The 19,223-nt window shown below is 56.0% G+C and overlaps 1 protein-coding gene across 2 annotated transcripts in view; it reads left to right on the top strand.

Annotated features, from left to right (window-relative positions):
- GRM4 (glutamate metabotropic receptor 4) overlaps window positions 1-18,040 on the top strand; it is a 43,493-nt gene extending 25,453 nt beyond the window's left edge. The window contains exons 6-10 of one of the 2 annotated variants that reach the window (XM_009272850.2): window positions 5,656-5,856; window positions 6,766-6,902; window positions 7,471-8,406; window positions 14,283-14,529; window positions 17,728-18,040. In XM_009272850.2, the coding sequence (XP_009271125.1) occupies window positions 5,656-5,856; window positions 6,766-6,902; window positions 7,471-8,406; window positions 14,283-14,529; window positions 17,728-17,777 (1,571 nt within the window). In that variant the 3' untranslated portion in view covers window positions 17,778-18,040. Of the gene's footprint in view, window positions 1-5,655; window positions 5,857-6,765; window positions 6,903-7,470; window positions 8,407-13,076; window positions 13,258-14,282; window positions 14,530-17,727 lie in introns of those variants that run through there. The other variant, XM_019470367.1, reaches the window with a different exon arrangement.
- Window positions 18,041-19,223: the final 1,183 nt, after the last annotated feature.

The following is a 19,223-nucleotide window of genomic DNA, read 5'->3' as shown; positions in this document are numbered from 1 at the left end:
TTGGACTAAGCATCAAAGCCAGGTGGGAATTTGGGGAAGGCTGGAGAAACGCTGGCGCTTCTGCAGTGTGGGGAAGGTGGGCAGTGCAGAGCCGCTCGTCTGCGCAGGCACTCCTGTGTCCATTGGGCTCATGACGGCGGCGGCTCGCTTAAAAGTGGGCAGGAATGCTGCACAAAAATGCTTTTGTGCATCCCGATGTGCTGTGTGTGATTCAGGAAGCATGTGGAGCCTGCTTGGATGTGTCTGTGTGAAGGCACAGTCCCTGTGCAAAGCTCCCAGGGCTGCTCCCTCTTCATGCGCGCTTCTTGCACAGCTCCCTTCCCTTGGCCCCGTCTTCTGCGGGTACAAAGCCACCCAGATTTGGGGGATTTGGGTCTGAATTCTGCATTGTTTTGCAGCATTTGGACAACTGCCTCTTTCTCATCGTGTGCTTGGCAGAAGCACTGTTGTCCCGTGTGAAGTACGAAGCCACCAATGCATCCTTGCTCCCTTGCAAGCAGCTCCTATCTCACCTGAGCAGGCTAAAACCTGGGGTGGTTGCAAAGAAATGAGGCCAACTGATAGCGCAGGGTCAGGATCCAGCTCTTGCTTAGCCAGCATTGAGGCTGCGGCCGCAGCATGCCCATGCCCGCAGGGAGGGTGCTGCCAGGCACCCCACGGGAGGGTGCAGGGGTGCCCGGAGAGGAGGTGATCACCCCGGGGCACGTGCTGGAGTGGTGTTTGCCCGTGTCTTGTTGCAAACTGCTCTGCTGATGTGCCCCTTCGCCGCTCCAGGCAGGGAGCCTCGTCCCGGCAGAGCCTGATCGCAGGCCCCCTCCTCACTCCTCACTCTGCGTTTTCAGCTATTTCCAGCTAAAAGAGGCTTGTAGGGATTAATGCAGTAAACAAGGCAACCAGGGGATCTGTCTTGCTGACAGCGCTGCGGCCGAGGTGATGGTTGGAGGCTCAAGGAGGTGACGTTTACGAAGAGATGGGAGAGATTTACTGCCTGCCTGGCACCAGCTGAAGACAGATAACGATGTGGCGGCTCGCAGGCTGCGACGTGGCAGGACTTGGGGACATTGGCGCGTCCCCCCGTCTCCTTGGGAGGGATGTCTGTGGCAGCCGTGGTGTGCCGGCGGGCAGATGGACCTGGCCATTCCTGGAAAGTTTGATCATTGAGGGTTTTTTTTTTCCGCACTTTTATCTCTGAGGATGAGAGGGATGGTGCTTCCACGTCATCTCCCTTGCAGACATTCATCAAGTGTTCAGCTGATGACGTGGGGACATGTCTCTGTCCCCACAAGGGCTTTCCAATGCTGCAGCTTCCCCAGGTAGCCTTGTGGCTAATGCATAGGCGTGAGCTTGGTAAGCAGCAAGAGCATGCAAGAAAACTTGTCCGTGGCTGTGGCCTTGGGTAGCTGAGAGCTCCTCATCTTTCCCGATTGTATCAAGAAATCCCCGGCACCAGGAAATGCTGAGCAGGTCCTGCAAACCGCTGATCTCTTCATCTTCATAGTAATGTAGCATTTAAACAAGCAATATTGCAGGGCCAAGGTATTAGTGGAGGCAGCTGAAACCACGACATGGCAAATGTCCTAGGAACTGTCTTTAAATTATCTGAATTTGTCGGCAAATAAATGATCTCTTGAATGTTTCCTTGACAGATAAACAGAGAGGGGAAATAATGCACGATGAAGCAAATAACCTGCCTGTGCGGTTCCCTGAGCTCCTGTGCTTTGCATGGCTTATGCAAGTGTCCCATTTGGGGCTCTTTTCTAGAGGGACTTGTACTGACTTTCCCCATGAGCTTCAAGTTTGGGTAGAGACCAACATGCACAGAGAAATGCCAGCTTTGCTTGCTTTTGCATCCCAAAAAACAAACCAAAGGGTCCCACTACCGAACAGGACAGCTCATGGCTCTCGTTCATGTATGGGAGAGCTGGGAGGAAGGTGAGGCGTGAGGGCTGGGGTGGGCACCAGGTTTTGGGGCAATTCCCGCTGGCAGCTGCTCGCATTATCCCTGAGACCAGTCCTAGCACCCATCAGGACCTGTGCACTCCATCCCCAGACTGTCCTGCTGGGACCAGGATCAGGCAAGGACCCATCTCCCAGCTGCTTTTGCAGTAGGATCTCCTCAGCATCCTTCCCCACCTCCAAACTCCCTCCGCTGGGCTGCATCCCTGACCCTCCCAGGCTGGGCAGGCTCCCATGGGAGAGCCAGCCCCTGCTCATGCCCGGCCAGCCGGGCTGGAAAGGATCCTGCCAGCTGCCGCTTCGTTAATAATTCACACACGTGCGGATGCAGATGGGGAGGTGCTGGGGTGCTGCGAGCGGAGATGGAGGAGCCGATGGCAGTGCCGGGTTTGCCGGGCCAATGGGGTGACAAGGGCAGGAGGACGGAGCACGACTCGGGGCTGCGTCCCCCCACCTGCCACCCTCACGGGGACCGCAGGATGCTCCCAGGCCCTACGAGCTACTCTTTTTCCAGGAGAGCTAATTAACCGCCTTCGTTTAGCAGGGCTGGATGGTAACTCTGCTTTGAAGCAGGGCTGGGGATTTCTCTGCGCGCTCACCTCCGCCCGACCAGGCTGCGGATAGATGCAGAGCAGCAACGTGGGCGGGGGGCAGAGGAGCTTTTATTTGATTTTCCTTCTTTATTTGTGATTCTTCATATTCTTTTCCCTTTCTGTTTTGCTTCTCTCCAGTCTCTTCTTAATATGGGGTTGTTTTTTTTGTGGCACTGGCTGTTTTCCAGCACAGCGTGCCCCAGCCAGGCCAACGGGGGAGGATTTGCACTGCTCGCCTGGTAGTTAAGATGATAAAAGGCTCCTGTTGACCGAGGCCGGGTCTGAGCGGGCAGGGGCATCCCGGCAATGCCTCTGCTTGGCTTTCCTTCAGATCCACCGGCTGTCCAAACGGGCACTGCCAGCCTCGCTGCGAGAGCAGCTCAAGCCCTCGTTGCAGAGGGAGAGATGTTTGCAGCGAGCATCCCTCATGAGGGGACAGTCCCTGCTCCCCAGATGGGCTCACCTAGCCCGAAAACACGGCGATGGGTGCTGGGTGCTGCTGCCAGCACCCATGAGATTTGGAGATTCAGAGGTGACACCGTCCCCCAGCTCTCCGGAGCAGCACTGTGAGCAATTCTGATTAACTCCTGTCGAAAGCTGGCACCGGCGATGTGATGGGAATTGATGCTAATCCTGTCTCATCCACCACTTGAGAAGATAGCAGCGTCTGTCCTCCAAGGGGTGCCCACGGAGGCTCATCACGCACTTGAAAATTAATTATCAGCCCTGTAGAATGATGCACGACCCCGCTATTATAATCAGTGGGGTCACATCTCTTTTGTGGCCCTAATCTACTGTGAGTTTGGTGGAGATTTATTGTCTCCATGTCAGAAACAAGCCTCGGCTTTCTGCTCCGTGTTGCCCCCTCTGTGCACCAGCCTAACTCCTGTCTGCAAAAAGCAGCTGGGGCCTGGGGCAAGGTGCCCGACGGACGGCCCCAGAGACGTCTGCTTATCTGCAACAGCTCAGCTTTGGCACCGGAGCCGGCTTCTCCCACCACGCTAGGCTGGTGCTGCTCGCTGCAAGCCAGAGCGATGTTTGGGAGGCAAATCCAGGCTCCACAGCCTGTGTTATCACAGCGGGTTGGATTTTACTTGCTGGGACCTGCGTGGGATTTGAGGTGCCTGCCAGGAAGCCGAGGAGCTGGGAAGGGACGAGTCCTGGGTCCCGTGTGTCCCCTGGGCTCAGCAGCCTCTGCGGGGCGGCAGGACGGTGCCGGGGGTGGCAGTGGGGCTGGGACATCCCCACGGGCTCAGCTCCCCTGGACAGTCTATTACACCCTTTTTTTTTAATGGGTAATTATCTTGACAAGATAGAGTGGCTTGTCTGCGCCTTGAGAGATGAATGCGGGGAAAAGCCCGAAGTTGAGGGAGAAGATTAATAGCCCTTGTCAATAATGTAGAAGAAAGGATAACTTGACGGGTTTCGCATGAGTAATCTCCACGTAGTCCAAAAGCATTTTCATAACTTTGAAGGATGGGCTATAAATTCACCTCCTTGATACCATCTTTTCTTGTTGGTCAGTTTGCTATCAATTTGCTTTAGTGCCTTGTCAGTGGCACGTTTCGCGCTCCGTCCCGGCACAGGGACCTCCGAGCGCGTGGTTCTCGGGGACATCCCTGCTCGGCGGAGATTTGCTCCGCATCCAGCGCTGGCTTCGTCCCACCTTCCCGCAGCGGGGAGGGAGGGGATCAGCAACCACTGCTTGCCTGTGCCTTTTCTGTCCCCGGCTCCACACGTTCTGTGCCCTGGTCCCCTGCAGTCACCGTAAATCCACACCTTGCATCAGGGAGCATCCGTGCATGGTGGAGCCAGAATTAATTTTGGACAGCCTTGGATGGCTTTCTAGGATGCCTCTGCCTCTCTGGAGGTTGAAGGCTGTGCCTCCGGCTCCCTGAGGAACCCTCCTTCCCTTTCACTGTTGCTGAAGGAGCTGTGGCCTGGCAGGGTGCCCGGCCATGCTGCAGAGGCAGTGATGGAGGTGCAGAGGCCGTGGCTCTCCGATGCAGCGTCGCCCCATGGGAGACGCTTTCTTAGCTGTAATTAACAGCGTGCTACATTAATCGGTGTCTTTTGCTAAATGATTAACATGTTTCTAGTCCCATTAAGGGCGGTTATGACAGGAGAGGCAGGCAGCTGTTGCTGGTAATTACCAGATCCTTGCAGGATCCTGCAAGCCGGGATAGCCGGAGAGGCTGCAAAGGGCTGCGGGGTCAGTGGGGTGGGAGGGTGGCAGGGGGTGATGAGGGGAGCAGGGTGACAGGAGGCTTCGGGAATGAGATGGAGGACACACAGCCAGTGATGGATACTGCCTGGGCGGTCCCTTGACGCCGCTGATAGAGACTGAGCTAGTGCGAGCTCCTGGCAAGATGAAGGAGGTCAGGCCATGGGGGTGAGGATGGGACATCGATCACAGCCCAGCCCGCGTCCTGCTGGTGGACCTGGGAGTACAGGGATGTCCCATGGCACTGAGACGTGACAGCGCAAGGGCTCTTGGAAGCACAGCTGAGTGCCAGCACCCACATTTTCAGAACTACATTACAGGGAAGTTGGTTGGGTATTTCCCCAGTGAATGTGTTTCTTGGCTGCACGTCACCCTCCTCCTGCCTGCAGAGGCCAGCTCATGTACCCCAAACCTTCCCGGCGTGCTGCTCAGAGGGGCTGGGGTGAGAGCCACAGCGTCCCCCAGCTGTCCCTCCTGACCCCTCCAGACAAGGGACACACAGGTGACGGGAGGACTTTCAGCTGGGGGAGAGGCTTGAGCCCTGAGCCCTGGCACTGCAGACACAGCTGGTGCCCTGGGCTGGCACTGCAAAATACATCTGCAATGTGGATTTTGTTTTGGGAGGAGTTTGGTGGTGTTTGAGATGCATTTCTGCCCTGCAGCTCCTTCCTGGGGCATGCCTAGGTCGCATAAGCTTCCTGCTGGGAAAGAGGTGCCCCGGCTGGCTGATGGGTTTGTAGTTTTGGGAATGGGGTTGGAGTTTCCAGCTGCTTCAGTCCAGAGCGGGCTTGTTTGCAAGGGTTTGGCTGCAGCAGAAACGTCCCTGCGGGGAATGGCTGGAACGGCAAGGAGATGGCAGCCCTGCTTTACGTGTATCCTCAGACCGAGAGCGGATCGGACAGGACTCCTCGTACGAGCAGGAGGGCAAGGTTCAGTTTGTCATCGACGCCGTCTACGCCATGGGGCACGCTCTGCACGACATGCACAAGAACCTGTGCCCTGGCAAGGTGGGGCTGTGCCCCAGGATGGACCCGGTGGACGGCGTGGAGCTGCTCAAGTACATCCGCAACGTCAACTTCTCAGGTCTGTCCGTCCCCGGGGGTGGTGGGGAGGAACGGCCCCGTGGGGCTGGGTGTCTCAGGTTGTCCCCCCATTATGGGTCACACAGCAGCACCCACAATTTATTCGTGTTATCATTTGGCACCCACTGCACTGCAAATGCTGGGTGCAAAGACAGGGTGGTTTTGCAGCAGATCAGCAGACGAGGAGGTCTGAGCTTCCACATCTCCTGGGAGCCTTTGGAGAGTAACCCGGCAGCAATCCTGCCCTCACCCTGCCATCCTGCCTGCCTGGCCTCTCCCCTCGCCCACTCTCCCCTGCCGCCTCCTCGCATCACGGCTGGCAGAGGTCCCGCTGAATCACGCTGCTGTGTCCTTGTCTGTCTTCAGATCTCCTCTGGAAATGCATCTTTTCCTCTGCTCTATCTCCTTAATAAACATTTTCTGTCTTGTCCTCCTTATTACTTCTATTTATCTCCACTCTGTGATCTCCTCTGCAGTGTCTCTTTTATTTATTTTTCCCTCTTGCTTGATTTTTCTCTTCCTTCCTTTCATTAGTATTTATCTGCACAGTTCACTTGATTTAACTTTAAAGCTGCTTTTTCCCCCTTTCTTAAAAGAAGCAGTAAACCGCCTGGTGTAACAGCGCTCGGTGCCTGGCATCGCTCAGTGAGCTCCGGCTCCTGGGGGCGTCGGTGGGTCGATACCATAAAGTCCCTGCACCAGCTTAGGTTTGGGGCTGGTTTTCTTTTCCCCAATTGCTTCCTCCACCCTGTGCCCGTGCTGGCATCGTCCTGGCAGCTTGTGGCACTCCCAGCGCTGAGAAACCCCAGGCCAAGGGGGAAGCATCAAACCAGAGCCCCCTTCGCCACCATCACCCAGGGCACCCCGTGCTGCTGGGTGCTGCGGGTGCTGAGCCCTGCCTCTCTTGCAGGCATTGCTGGGACTCCTGTGACATTCAACGAGAACGGAGACGCGCCGGGGCGTTACGACATCTACCAGTACCAGATCAGGAACTCCACTCCTGAGTACAAAGTCATCGGGCAATGGACCGACCACCTCCACCTAAAAGTAAGGCTGGGGGCTGGCTGGTGCCTGCGGCGTGGCCGTGCACTGTCTGTGCCAAGGGGAAGGTCCTGAAGATTTCTCCTGCACCCATCGAGGCCACGTAGGGTGTAGCAAACCTGACTGGGAGGCAGGGAGCCCACGGGTGCAAAGTTAGGCAGCCAAACTTGGGGAGGGGTCGGAGGGGAGGGTGTCCCCCAAGTACACACTTGTGGTTCAGCCATGGTGACCCACCATCAGCGCGTGTGACCGTATCCCACAGGCTCTGGGCATCTGACTTTGCAGCTCTGATAAGGGAAGGAGAAGCCAGGACAGAGCAGAGGGGGTTTTCCCAGGGAAGGAGGGACTTTGTTTTGGGTGTTGAATCTTCCCAAAAGGCCGATGGAGAGCTTCACCGCCTCCCTGGCCCCATGCTGGGTAGGGCTGGGGTCCTTCATGGGATGTACTGATGGAGCGAGGGGCCGGATCCGGGCAACACTGCTGCTAGCAGAGGCGGGGCGTCCCCCCATGTCCCAGGGATGCTTGACAGGCCCAGCTCAAGCGTCAGTGGGGCTGGTGCCATCTTGCCCCACAGGTGGAGAGCATGCTGTGGCCAGGGGGCGGGAGCCAGCTCCCCAGCTCCATCTGCAGCCTGCCCTGCAAGCCGGGTGAGAGGAAGAAGTTGGTGAAGGGCATTCCTTGCTGCTGGCACTGCGAGCGCTGCGACGGCTACCAGTACCAGCTGGACGAGTTCCACTGCAAGCGGTGCCACTTCAACGAGCGGCCCAACGAGAACCACACCAGCTGCACCCCCATCCCCATCATCAAGCTGGAGTGGAGCTCACCCTGGGCAGTGGTGCCCGTCTTCATCGCCATTGTGGGCATCATCGCCACCCTTTTCGTGGTGATCACCTTCGTGCGCTACAATGATACACCCATCGTCAAGGCGTCGGGGCGGGAGCTGAGCTATGTCCTGCTGACGGGCATCTTCCTCTGCTACGCCACCACCTTCCTCATGATTGCCGAGCCCGACTTGAGCACGTGCTCCTTGCGACGCATCTTCCTAGGGCTTGGCATGAGCATCAGCTACGCTGCCCTGCTCACCAAGACCAACCGCATCTACCGCATCTTTGAGCAGGGCAAGAAGTCGGTGAGTGCCCCCCGGTTCATCAGCCCCGCTTCCCAGCTGGTCATCACCTTCAGCCTCATCTCGCTGCAGCTCGTGGGTGTCTGCATCTGGTTCATCGTGGACCCGTCCCACTCTGTCATTGACTACGAGGACCAGCGGACTACAAACCCCCACTTTGCCCGGGGCATCCTCAAATGTGACATTTCGGATCTCTCCCTCATCTGTTTGCTTGGGTACAGCATGCTTCTCATGGTCACCTGCACTGTGTATGCTATTAAGACCCGCGGGGTCCCGGAGACCTTTAACGAAGCCAAACCCATCGGGTTCACCATGTACACTACTTGCATTGTGTGGTTAGCCTTCATCCCTATATTTTTTGGGACGTCGCAGTCGGCGGAAAAGGTAAGGGAGGAGGGGAGAGGTCTGGCTGGTGACCCTGTGGGCTGCAAGGAAGGGGGCTGAGAGAGGCTGACATGTCCTAAGCAAGGAAGGGTGCTTCTCTGCGGTCCGGCCGGCTTGGGAATCGTGGTGTGAAGCGTTGGTTTGCAAACCTCTTGCTGTACCGGGGAGCAGAGACCACTGCCTCCAATCCCATTTTCCTTTTCCCATTTTTTGTGGTTTTCCTCACTCTTCCCTTCCTGGCTTTCCTGTTTCATCTCCTCCCTCTCCCTCTGGTTGTCTGTGCCCCGTTGGCCCCGTTGCCCCTCTCCAGACAGGGAGGCTGTGCGCAGCACAGGCTGCTGCCGTGTGGGCTGGGGGAGGACGAGTCCCCGGGGCAGATCCAGGCCCCCAGTGTCATGAGCACCGTTTCTGCATGGAAGAGGGTCCGAGCGCTGCCCAGCTGGCTCCTTTTCCCAGTGCTGAGTCAGTGATGGAGGCTGGAGAGACGGACCTGCTCTCCAAAATCCCTGAGAGCTGGAAGTAGCAGAGGGCAAGGGCAAAGGAGAGGGAGCAGAGCAACCCCTCGGCGTGTCCCCTCCCTCGCCGGGGCATGCGGGAGCTTGCGGCTTCTCACTCGATTACCGTTTCGCTGTGATTTTAATTAACACCTATGTGTTTGGCAACACAGCACCGACGACAAATTGCTCGGCTGAGCTGCAGCGGGCAGGGTGGCACAGAGCTGCAGGGAGAGCAGAGTGGCTCCGTCTTGCTGAGGGGCTCGGGGAGCGAGCATCCCCTGCGACTCCAAATGTGACTTTGCACACAGTGTAGACGAGGCCAGGCCAGATAATCCTAGAGGTGGATTTGTGCTGTGAAACAACCTGTCTGTCTGTCCTTCTCCCCGTCCTTGGCTCCTGGAGGGTGGTCCCGGTGCTGGTACCCGCGGGACCGAGGCCAGCCCAGATGAAGCTCCGTGCTCAAGTGAGAGGGAGTGAGAACAAAGAAGAAAAATCTCATGAATGAGACCCAAATCCCCTTTGCCTGCCAACCAAAACAAGAATCGCATTTTTGTTAAATGCAAACAGCTCACGCCTGCCAGCCTGGAGCTGCCTGTGACAAATAAACCTTGGTGTTGCTATTCCCTGGAAATCCCCGGGGTGACCCACTGCCTGGATTCCCTCTCTGGACCCATCACGACTGGGATAATTTCCCCCGAGCGTATCCCCCATGATGCTAAGCCACAGGTTTTGGAAACACCTATTGCAGAAGGGCCGGGGGTGGTTTACTGGGAAAGACCAGGAGATCTTTTGCTGCGGACACCAGAGTTTCACGTGTGTCCTGGAGAGCTGTCTCTGCTCAGAGCATGAAACCCTGGAGCTCAAGGAGGCCGGGTCTGCACGGGCACCTTTAACCTTGGCTCAACCAAAAAGTCTCTACTAAGCCAGCCCGTGCTGGCTAGAAACATAAAGGAGAATTAAAGGAAATAAATGGAGCCTTTTGCAGCATTTCCATTTTGATGACATGGCAGGGGAGATACTAACAAGAAAGCAGGTTTTTTAAGAAATTATTGCAAAACAAAAGCTCCCTTAAAGCCTCCTTAATGTGCTCGGCATACTGTGGGTAATAAAGATGGAAATGATAATGATTGTAGATTATGCGCAAGGTTGCTCACCTCTTCACTGCAGCTTGTCATGGGATAATTTAGGGCTGCCGAAAGCTGGCTGTCAAGCAGCAATTTGACAATAGGCTGTGCCTCACTTCGGGGGCTTGTAATGTGCAGGGCTTCTCTGTTATTAAGCTGCTAACAAGCTGATTAGAGGCAGAAAAAGTGATGTTCCCAACTCCCCTTGGACGCAGCTCTCTTTCTTAAAGCCTGCTGCTGCCGTGGCGTCCGCTGAGCAATCCCAGGAGGATTTTGTGGTGTTTTGGCTCGGCCATGCTGCCGTGGGATGTGAGCTCTGAGTGTCTCCAGGCTGCGGCTGAAGGGCAATGGATGCGCTCAAAGGGGCAGCTGGAGGAATCGGGTGCCCAGTACTGCCTCGATGCTTCAGCTGCTGGTTTGCAGTCTTGGGGAGAAAAAGGTGAAAAAGGTGTCGTTACGCAGCCTGCACAGAGGATCTGGCTCTGAGCGTGTCCATGGGATGAAAACTGGGGGTATAGGCATTGGCATCACCCGGCGGTGGTACTGATGCTGCACAGGATGCTCGGCAGGGCATCCCCAGTTTTCCGCGGGGAGGGATCCCCTCGCCTTCGTCCCGTTGCTGCCGGGACCGAGGCCCCGCTGGGCACCGTGGAGGGTCAGCACACCTGGGAAAAGAAAAGCCAGGAGCGTCGGCCGGGCTGTTGTTCTCCTCAGAGAGCACGGCTGGAGTTTCGCTCGAGTCCTGAGGATGCCACGGGGTGGACCCACACCTCCAAACACTGCCTGGCACCTCTGCCCCGACCCCATCTGAGCCTGTGGCCAAGGCTGCCTTATGGTCTGGAGGAGCTGGATAAAAGTCTCCATTTTTATTTTATTTTGCTTTACCTCGTGCCTACAACTTTGCATGGAGGTGGCATCTTATTATAACAAGTCCCCCAAGCCTTTTCTCAGAAGAACCTCTTATCTCTGCCGATCCCAGCGGATTACAGAAATAGCAATAAAAGAGGATCTAAAGAAAGAGACAATTTCCTGCACTGATATGGCGGCAGCTGAACAGTGGTGTCATTGTCTGGTTCTCTGTTTATCACATTTGCTTTCAGCAAGGAAAAAGAAGGAGAGAGGAAGGAATGAGGACTGTCCAGTGGTTTGTTTAGCAGCGCTGGATGAGGGTTGAGAGGGTTTTCCCTTCCCCGGCACCCGTGGCGGTTCAAAATCTCTCGTAGCTGGGTCAGGCCTGCATTTAGAGGGGGGGGGGGATTAGGGGTCAGGCCTGCATTTAGAGGGGGGGGGGATTAGAGACTTGCTTTTGGACAAACACAAGCTGTGCAGGGCTGTGCCTTGAGCCTGGACTGCTCCTGCCGGGGCAGGACGGGCTCATCCAGCCCTGGGGCAAGTCTGGACACAGCGCCGGGCTTGGGGACTTGTGCTGGGTCATTTAGGGTTGCTGCGGTCCCTCGACGCAGCGTCATCGTCCTGAGTCAGAGACAGGCTGTGTTCTTTGATCCTATCCATGAAGCAGCGGATGCTGCTGGACCAGGAGCTGTGAATTCTTTTACAACTGCAGCGCACACCTTAAAGGGCTCTTGAGGAAGCTCAAGTGTCATTAACGGAGGGGCAAAGTGGGGTTCTGGGTTGGAAACCAATTAAGAGACTAGGAGCCAAAATCATGAGAAATGGTCATTTTTTGATGTGGCAAAAGGTTAACTGTGCAGTGCTTCGTGGCTGTGTTTAGACTCCAGGCTAAAAATATTCCTCTCTGAGCTGAAAAGGGGCTTGCTGCGGCGTGATGCAAAGCTGTTAAGGTTAGCGCAAGCTGCAGAAAACGGGGCTGTTTCTGGCAAATGCATAATTAGGGTGAAGGTAGCCACGGTGGCTCTGTGAGACCCCAAAAGTGCTGCAGGGGTTTGAGGAGGGCTAAGAGATGGGGGGAGCTTGGGGAGCCTGGAGCTGGTGCCACTGGGGCTGCCCAGGCTCTTGGCGGAGGGGAGTCCCCGGTGGCACTGGGGGCTGGAGCCCCGATCCAGGCGCGTAGGGGGAAGCGTGCACGGAGACGTCTTGTCTGAGCTCAAGCTCAGCTGCTCTCTCCCTCTTCGCCGAAACGCCTCCGAGTCCCGAGGCACGGATGGGAGTCGCTGCTGAGACAGGAAATACAGAAATTGCTGGATTGAAAAGTGAGGCTCCTCCGAAAGGCATCTGCTGAGGACCAGGAGGGTGGGCAGGCGGGGGAGCCGGGGAGGTGAAGGGCTGCTGAGCCTCAGCCGTGTCCCATGGGGTGTCACACTGGTGCCGAGACGAGTTGCGCCGGTCCCCCGGGACAGAGGTTGGGGTGCCTGGAGTTGGCGTCCCAGTGCTGCCCTCATTCCCAGCAAGTCTGGTCCTTACAGTCCAGGACACCTGCGGCAACATCTGGAGAGTCTCAGCGAAAAAAAAGAAAAAAAAGAAAAAAAAAAGGGAAGGAAAAAAAGGAAAAAAAAAAAAGAAAAAAAAAGAGCAGATATTCTGGCACAGAGATACGTTTTGACTTTCCTTGATGAAATGACATTTTTATTTCCAAAAACTGCCTAGATTCACTCTGCATGCATATAGAGAGAAGGTGGAACAAACAAACCAGCGCATGTGACAGCAATAGGTTTTATTCTGGGGATAAATGAAACTTTTTGGTTGACTCAGAACAAGCTTTGTTGCTTTTTTCCTTTTGGGTTGAGTTGAAACACTTTTGGACCTGTGCGTTTGTTTCTGAAGCAGAAGAGAGTGAAATGTTTCTTTGCATGGTGACACCTGGGACCCGCAGGTCCTGGGGTGGGATGACAGCCCCGGCCGGGAGCTGTTGCCTCCCGCTGGCTCTTGCTCATGGGTCGGAGCTGCCTCCATGCACCTTCTCCCAGGGGAGCCGCGTAGAGCCTCTGTGCTCAGTTTCTGTCCTTGGTCACCTTTTTGCTCTATTGACTCCAGAAAGCGATCCCCCAAGTTAAGCATGTGCAACTGGGGAGGTGGGGACCCCCTGCCCTCGCTGATGCTGCGGTCCCCAGGCTTCCGTTGGCTCCTCCAGGTCCTGCCGCCTTGCACGGCACTAAATCCCACACGTGAAACAACTGCAGAAGAAACCCCGGACACCACGCTGTGACTGAGCCATGGGATAAAGTTCAGCAACTGCCTTAAGCCTCCTTCTAAAACCTTGTTAGCGACATGCAAAACAGCCCTGACATCTGAGCACAGCTGGAAAAGAAAAAAAGGTGCGTGCAAAGGCACCCAAAGACCCAGAGCCCTCTCCCTGCTCAGCCTGGAGAGACCCAACAAGTGAGCTATGCGGTAGAGGAGAGGATGCTGGAGAGGACGGAGCCCTGTGCCGGGAGCAGGGACGCTGAGGGAGCAGGGATGCTCATGGAGGGGGTTGCTCACCCGGCCTCCCGTGTTGCTCGGGGGCGAGAGGTGGGGATGGGCGGAGGGAGGGGGTCTCTTCGCCTCCCATTGCTGCCTGCTTCAGATGCCCCCGGCTTGTGAGGAGCCTGCCAAACGCTTTCCGTAGAAAAATGGATTATTCTACAGTCAGATTAATGGGCTTTCATTTTGCAAAACATCTGTCACTGTTAGTCCTGGACAGTGAGCGTGAAATTAGTTTTGACTGCAGAAAGGCAACGTCGGTGTGTAATATGTGACTTACATGACAACGGCCCAGGGAGCCAGCTGGGGAATGGGAATTACCTGTTGAAGGGAGATGGGGGAATGGAGGGTGCCCCGGGCCGGGCCTTGGGAGTGGGTGTCCTTGCTGTGCCCATCACCACAGCATTGGAGCTCCCGCCCTGCGGCTGGTGGAGCGTGCTGCGAGTGCTGGGGAGGAGAGAGGGAGGGTGAAGAGGGCACGGGGGCTCTGTCTCTGGTGATGTTTTTGAGTTGGGGTGCTGGCAGGTTGCTGCTGGAACATGCATGAGTGCTGGGAGGGCTTCGCACAGGGAGGCTGTGCTACGGCCCCGAAATGCGGGTCAGGGCACCAGCACAGCCTTCCTGTGTTTGCAGGTGGGGAAACAGCAAAAGTGAGCCGAAGGCCTCTCTGGGTGCACCTGGCCCGTGCAACAAGTCGAGTCTGATGTTTAAGATGCAATACTGCCAACATTTCCAACCCTGGCTCCCCACCCCTTCATTTATTTAACCCCAATGTTTCCATGTTCCCCTGTTTCCTCTCTTCCTTTCCCAGCTGACCCTTTCTGGATCCTACAGAGCTGTTCTGGGTCTCAGCTCGTGCTCTTGTGTCTTGCAGATGTACATCCAGACCACGACGCTCACCATCTCGGTGAGTCTGAGTGCCTCGGTGTCCCTGGGCATGCTCTACATGCCCAAGGTGTACATCATCCTCTTCCACCCAGAGCAGAACGTCCCCAAGCGCAAGCGGAGCCTCAAGGCGGTGGTGACGGCGGCCACCATGTCCAACAAGTTCTCTCAGAAGGGAGGTTTCCGCCCCAATGGAGAGGCCAAATCAGAGCTCTGCGAAAATCTGGAAACACAAGGTAACATGGCTCCCTGTGGGGTTGGGGAGCTGGTCCTGCTGGGGACCAACATGGTGCTGGGAAGCCCAAAGCCCTGGCTCACCAGTGGGCCCCAGCCATCTTGTCCTCCACAGGCGCAAGCAATGCCGGCAGCGCTGCTCCTTGGCAAAGGGACATCTCAGCTCCCTCCCGCCCCGTGGCTTGGCCCGCCATCCCCTAGGAGCGAGGGCAGCGTGGGAAGGGATGCATCTCGCGGGCTGGGGGCCACTCTGCTCCCCGCTGTGCCTAAAGCCACCCCAAGGAGGGAGGTGTGCTCCAGTTATCTGCGCTCCAGCCGGGGCATGAGCGGGGATTCCTGGCTCTCGGCGAGGGGACAGCATCATCTCCTGTCTGTGGGCAGGGAAGATTCCCCTTTTGTTAATTTATTCCCACCCAAGAAACGCTGTTTTCCATCACCGCAGCCACATAGCTGAGAAAGGACGTGTCCTGCCTCCCTCTGATCGGGATTGCTCCTGGCGCTCCCATCCTTCCACAGGCCTGTTTGCATTATCCCGTGGGAAATGCTGCTGGGTGGGTGGCAGGGGAAATAATGCTGGAGACACACTCATGCCGCTGCCGGGCGAGATGCTGCCTTGGGCGCATGGAAATCTGCTCGAACACCCAGAGAGGGATCCTAATGTCAGCCCACCCTGGGTGCCCGGAGCTGCTCCCAGGAAGGCTCTGGTGTGGCTGATGGGGAAAGGTGTTTGCTGTCTGCCTGTGGGCTGTTCCCGGGAGCCAGGCTGGAGCTAAGGCTGACACAGGGACAGAGCCACCGGTCTCCCCTGGGAAGAGAGGCTGGGGGCTCAGGAAACCCTGGGAAAGTGGGTGCATGCCTGTTCTGCATTTGGGTTTCCAAAAACAGAGCCTTGCAGGAGGAAGGAATGGTTGGAGCCAATGCTGCTGGGGTCCTTTGAGAAGGGAAATCCCATTTGGGCTAAATCTGAAGAAAACCCCGTGGAAATACAAATGTTCCTCATGTACCAGCAGAGCTTCTGGGTTCCAGCATCAGTGGGATGGAGACCAAACAGCATTTCCATGGAAATCCGTGATTTTGTAATCCCACGCTTGCTCTCTTTCCAGCCTGAGCTATTTAATATCCCTTGGCATCTCTGTATAACCTCTGTATCCGCATCGCTCAATGTAATGGCTCTCGCTGGCAATGTCTCTCCATAGGCAGTCTCTCTGCATAATCAACTCTTTCATCTACCTATCTGCATTGTGAAGGGCAGCTACACAGTCAGAACCCCCTCGCCACCCATGCTGGAGGTGACTTTTGTCAGCTGCTGTCGCAGATCTGTGTGGTCTGTGGTCCTATCCCAAGGTGGCAGGGGGTAGGGGTCCCTCTGTTACCCGCATTTTGTCTGTGCCAGAGATGCTCCATGCAAGGCTGGGGGTATCTGTGGGCTCCCCATGGTAAAGGCTCACCAGGAGCACGCCAGCCCTGTCCTGGGGAGCCACCTCTTGCCAGACTCCCCACGGCATCGGTGTCACAGGCTGTGATGCTGTGCAAGCATGACCTTGTCCCTCTCCAGCCACACACGGCTCCTGGCCAGGACTCTGCCAGCACAAAGGGCTGATACTCCCTTTGCAGCAGGGCTTGGAGGCCCAGATGCAGCGAGCACCTCGTCTGGGACCTGAACCCAAACAGTCCTATATGCTCTCCACTGCGCTGAGCATCCTTCTCCCCTGTAAGACTTGCAGCAGGAGCCTCTGAGGATCGTACGTGCCAGGAGCAGGGAGAGCTGAGCCTCCTGTCTGCCGCATCTTTGGCTCCGATGTGTCTCGCATGGGGAATATGGGAGCTCGGTGCACACGGGGCTGGCAGTGTGCTCCCGAGGTGTGCCGAGGCAGGGAGCCGGGCACGGCATCAATGCTGGGGGCAGGAGGCACAGTGGGGTTGTCAGCGCAGGACCAAGGGGCCGTTTTTCACTCTGTCACTGGCAGGTCATGTATCCTTAAATAAACAACAGAATAAATAATTCACAGGGCTTTGATATGGGCAGACTGGCTACAAAAACATTGCGGCTAACAAATAGCTCTGTCAGCTCTAATTTCTTATGGCCTATCTAATTGTTATCTGGGAATACCAGTCTGAAATCTGCAGCAAGTTCATTTGTCAGCGAGGCACCGAGACGGAGGGAGAGCTGCTGGGCGTCCCCTCTGCGCAGTGCCATGGGGATGGTCTCTGCAGAGGACATGTTTGTGCTGCTCATGGTGTCTTGGGCTTTGCTGTCTGTCCCAGCGCTTGTCCGTGTCCTTGGCTGGAGGGTGTCCGTGTGTCTGCTGAGCCCCATGGTGCCTGGGGACCTCATGGTGAGATCTCTGCAGAGCATTGTGCCCAGCCGAAGTGCTGAGACAAGCCAGGGTGTTGCAAGCTGCCGCTTCCACCTCTCCCTGAGCAGTGGCTGCTGCTAAAAGCAAGTGACGTGCTGCAGCCTCCGAGCCTGAAGGCAGCAGTGCAGCCCTGCGGGGAGTGGGCTATCTGGCTTTTTCCTGGCTCTGGGCCTTGCTGCGGCTCCCCTGGCGTCAGTTTGGGACGTGTGGTGGCTTTGTAGCCATTGCTGCCTCCTCTCCTTGTGTGTTCAACCCCGTCCTGAGGGGCTGGTGCATCTGGGGAAGCTGGAAGGTGGCAGCAGCGTACGTGCTCTGCTTCTCCAGCACCTGAGCATGGGCACAGGGATCCTTGGTGAGGGACGCAGCTGGGCTGGCTGGCTTTGTGCCACCTGCTGCTCAGCTCCCAGCTGCCATGGAGTGCAGGGGTGCGGGGCACCCAGCTTGGACCCCAAATCGTGTTCTTGCAGGGCTGGGGCAAGCTGAGCTTTCGGGCATGTGGAGCACCTGTGGGTTTGTCTGTAAGAAGTTGCTGAGGGAAGTGAACAGGAGCCTGAGAACACATCCCCCATGGCTCATGTCACATCCTGGGGTCTCTCTTCGGGATGAGCTGTCTTTAGAGAGCCCCCAAGGGCTGCCCTGGGGCTCAGCCCCTCTGCCACGGCTCAGTGCCCTCGCAGGGAATGACCCTGAGTGCTGGCGCTGGCTGGATCCATGAGCAAACCCCACGTCACGTCCCCGCCAGCATCTCCTGGCACGACAGTCAGGTCAGGGTGATGGGACAGGAGCCAGAAAGGGAGGGTGGGCTTCATTAACGATACATGTGAGGTTTGTCTCTCTTTCCAGCACTGGCTACCAAACAGACCTACGTCAGCTACAGCAACCATGCGATTTAGCTCCAGCAATCGCAACTGCCTGGCATAGAGGGAGGCTGCGGATGCCACGACACGGGAGGGAGCCGAGTCGCATCGCTCGTCGCAGGACGCTGGAGGGGGAGCCGGACGGGACGGGGAGGTGACAGTGGGGGGGGACATGCTCCTGGTGGGGCCACTGGGCAGAGCTCCCGGGGAAGACGGCGATCAACAGCAGCAAAAAAAATATAAAGAAACAATAAAAATAAACCACCGACCACCGTGACGATGCATGCCTCCCCACGGAGGAAGAGGAACAGCTGAGCAGGGGGGACGTTTACCTGGTGGGGCCAGTGGGCAGAGCTCCCGGGGAAGATGGCGATCAACAGCAGCAAAAAAAATATAAAGAAACAATAAAAATAATCCACCGACCACCGTGACGATGCATGCCTCCCCACGGAGGAAGAGGAACAGTTGAGCAGGGGGGACGTAGCGCGGGGAAGAGGTGACAGACTTCGGCAAGTCTTTGGGGTTTTTTTTTCTGTATCTTGGCAAAAAAAAAAAAAAGAGACCCAACATTTTCCCTTTTCTGGAATTTGTGAGATTGTTTGTGGTTGTGCAGAATCTTCTGTTTTCTCTTTCTTTTTTTTTAATCCTCCATTTTCTTTTGTTCCTGTCTTCCTCCATCCCTCTTCACTCTCTCTCCCGTATCCTACCAAATTCTATATGTTGCAAAAAGGAAAAATAAATAAAAACACATAAAATCTAAATAAAAAAACAGACAACAAAATAAAATAAAACCTAGACTGTGTTCAAAGTGCTGATTTCTATAGGTGGTTAATTAATGTATGTGATGACCATATGGATTGAAATATGTCTGCTTTATGTACTGACCAGTCAAAAAACAAAAACACACAAAAAAAAACAAAGTTCAGTGCCTGGATGTTTATGAATTATTCGATGACTGTGTAGAGCATGATCATTTTTATACGAGGAGATTTCTAATAAAAGACCATGGTTTTGCACTCAGCGTTTGCCGTCTCTTGGTGACTGTTCGTTCCAGGCTCCAGGAGGTGACTTGGTTTCGGCTGATGGGGAAGGTTTTGGGTGGCCAAGCACTCCAGGACAGGACGGGGTTTGGTGTCCTTCCTCTCCAGGCCATCCTGCTGCAAATGGGGTCCTTGTGCGGGGATGGGACAGGGAGAAGAGAGCTCAGCATCACCCTGGCACAGTGCGTTTGGGCACACACCATAGCCTGTACTGCCTCAGTGCTCAAGGGTTGGGGCAGGATCCGGGCCAGAAAGGGCTGATTCCTCCTCGTTTGCTCTTCCCCAAGGTGTGGGCTGAGGCTGGAGGGATGGAGCAGAGAGGAAGGGATTTTCCAGGGTTGGGTTTTTTTTCCCCTATCAGAGGCAGGGCCAGCTCCACCCTCCCCATCAGGACCAACCTGGGCTAACTAGGGAGTTGCCAGCTAACAAAAGCAGGTCTGCC

The sequence above is a fragment of the Aptenodytes forsteri genome, unplaced genomic scaffold (assembly GCF_000699145.1).
Source record: "Aptenodytes forsteri isolate BGI_AS27 unplaced genomic scaffold, ASM69914v1 Scaffold142, whole genome shotgun sequence".
Taxonomy (NCBI): domain Eukaryota; kingdom Metazoa; phylum Chordata; class Aves; order Sphenisciformes; family Spheniscidae; genus Aptenodytes; species Aptenodytes forsteri.
The sequence above is the reverse complement of the archived record's forward strand: the minus strand, read 5'-3'. Positions and strand labels throughout refer to the sequence as shown.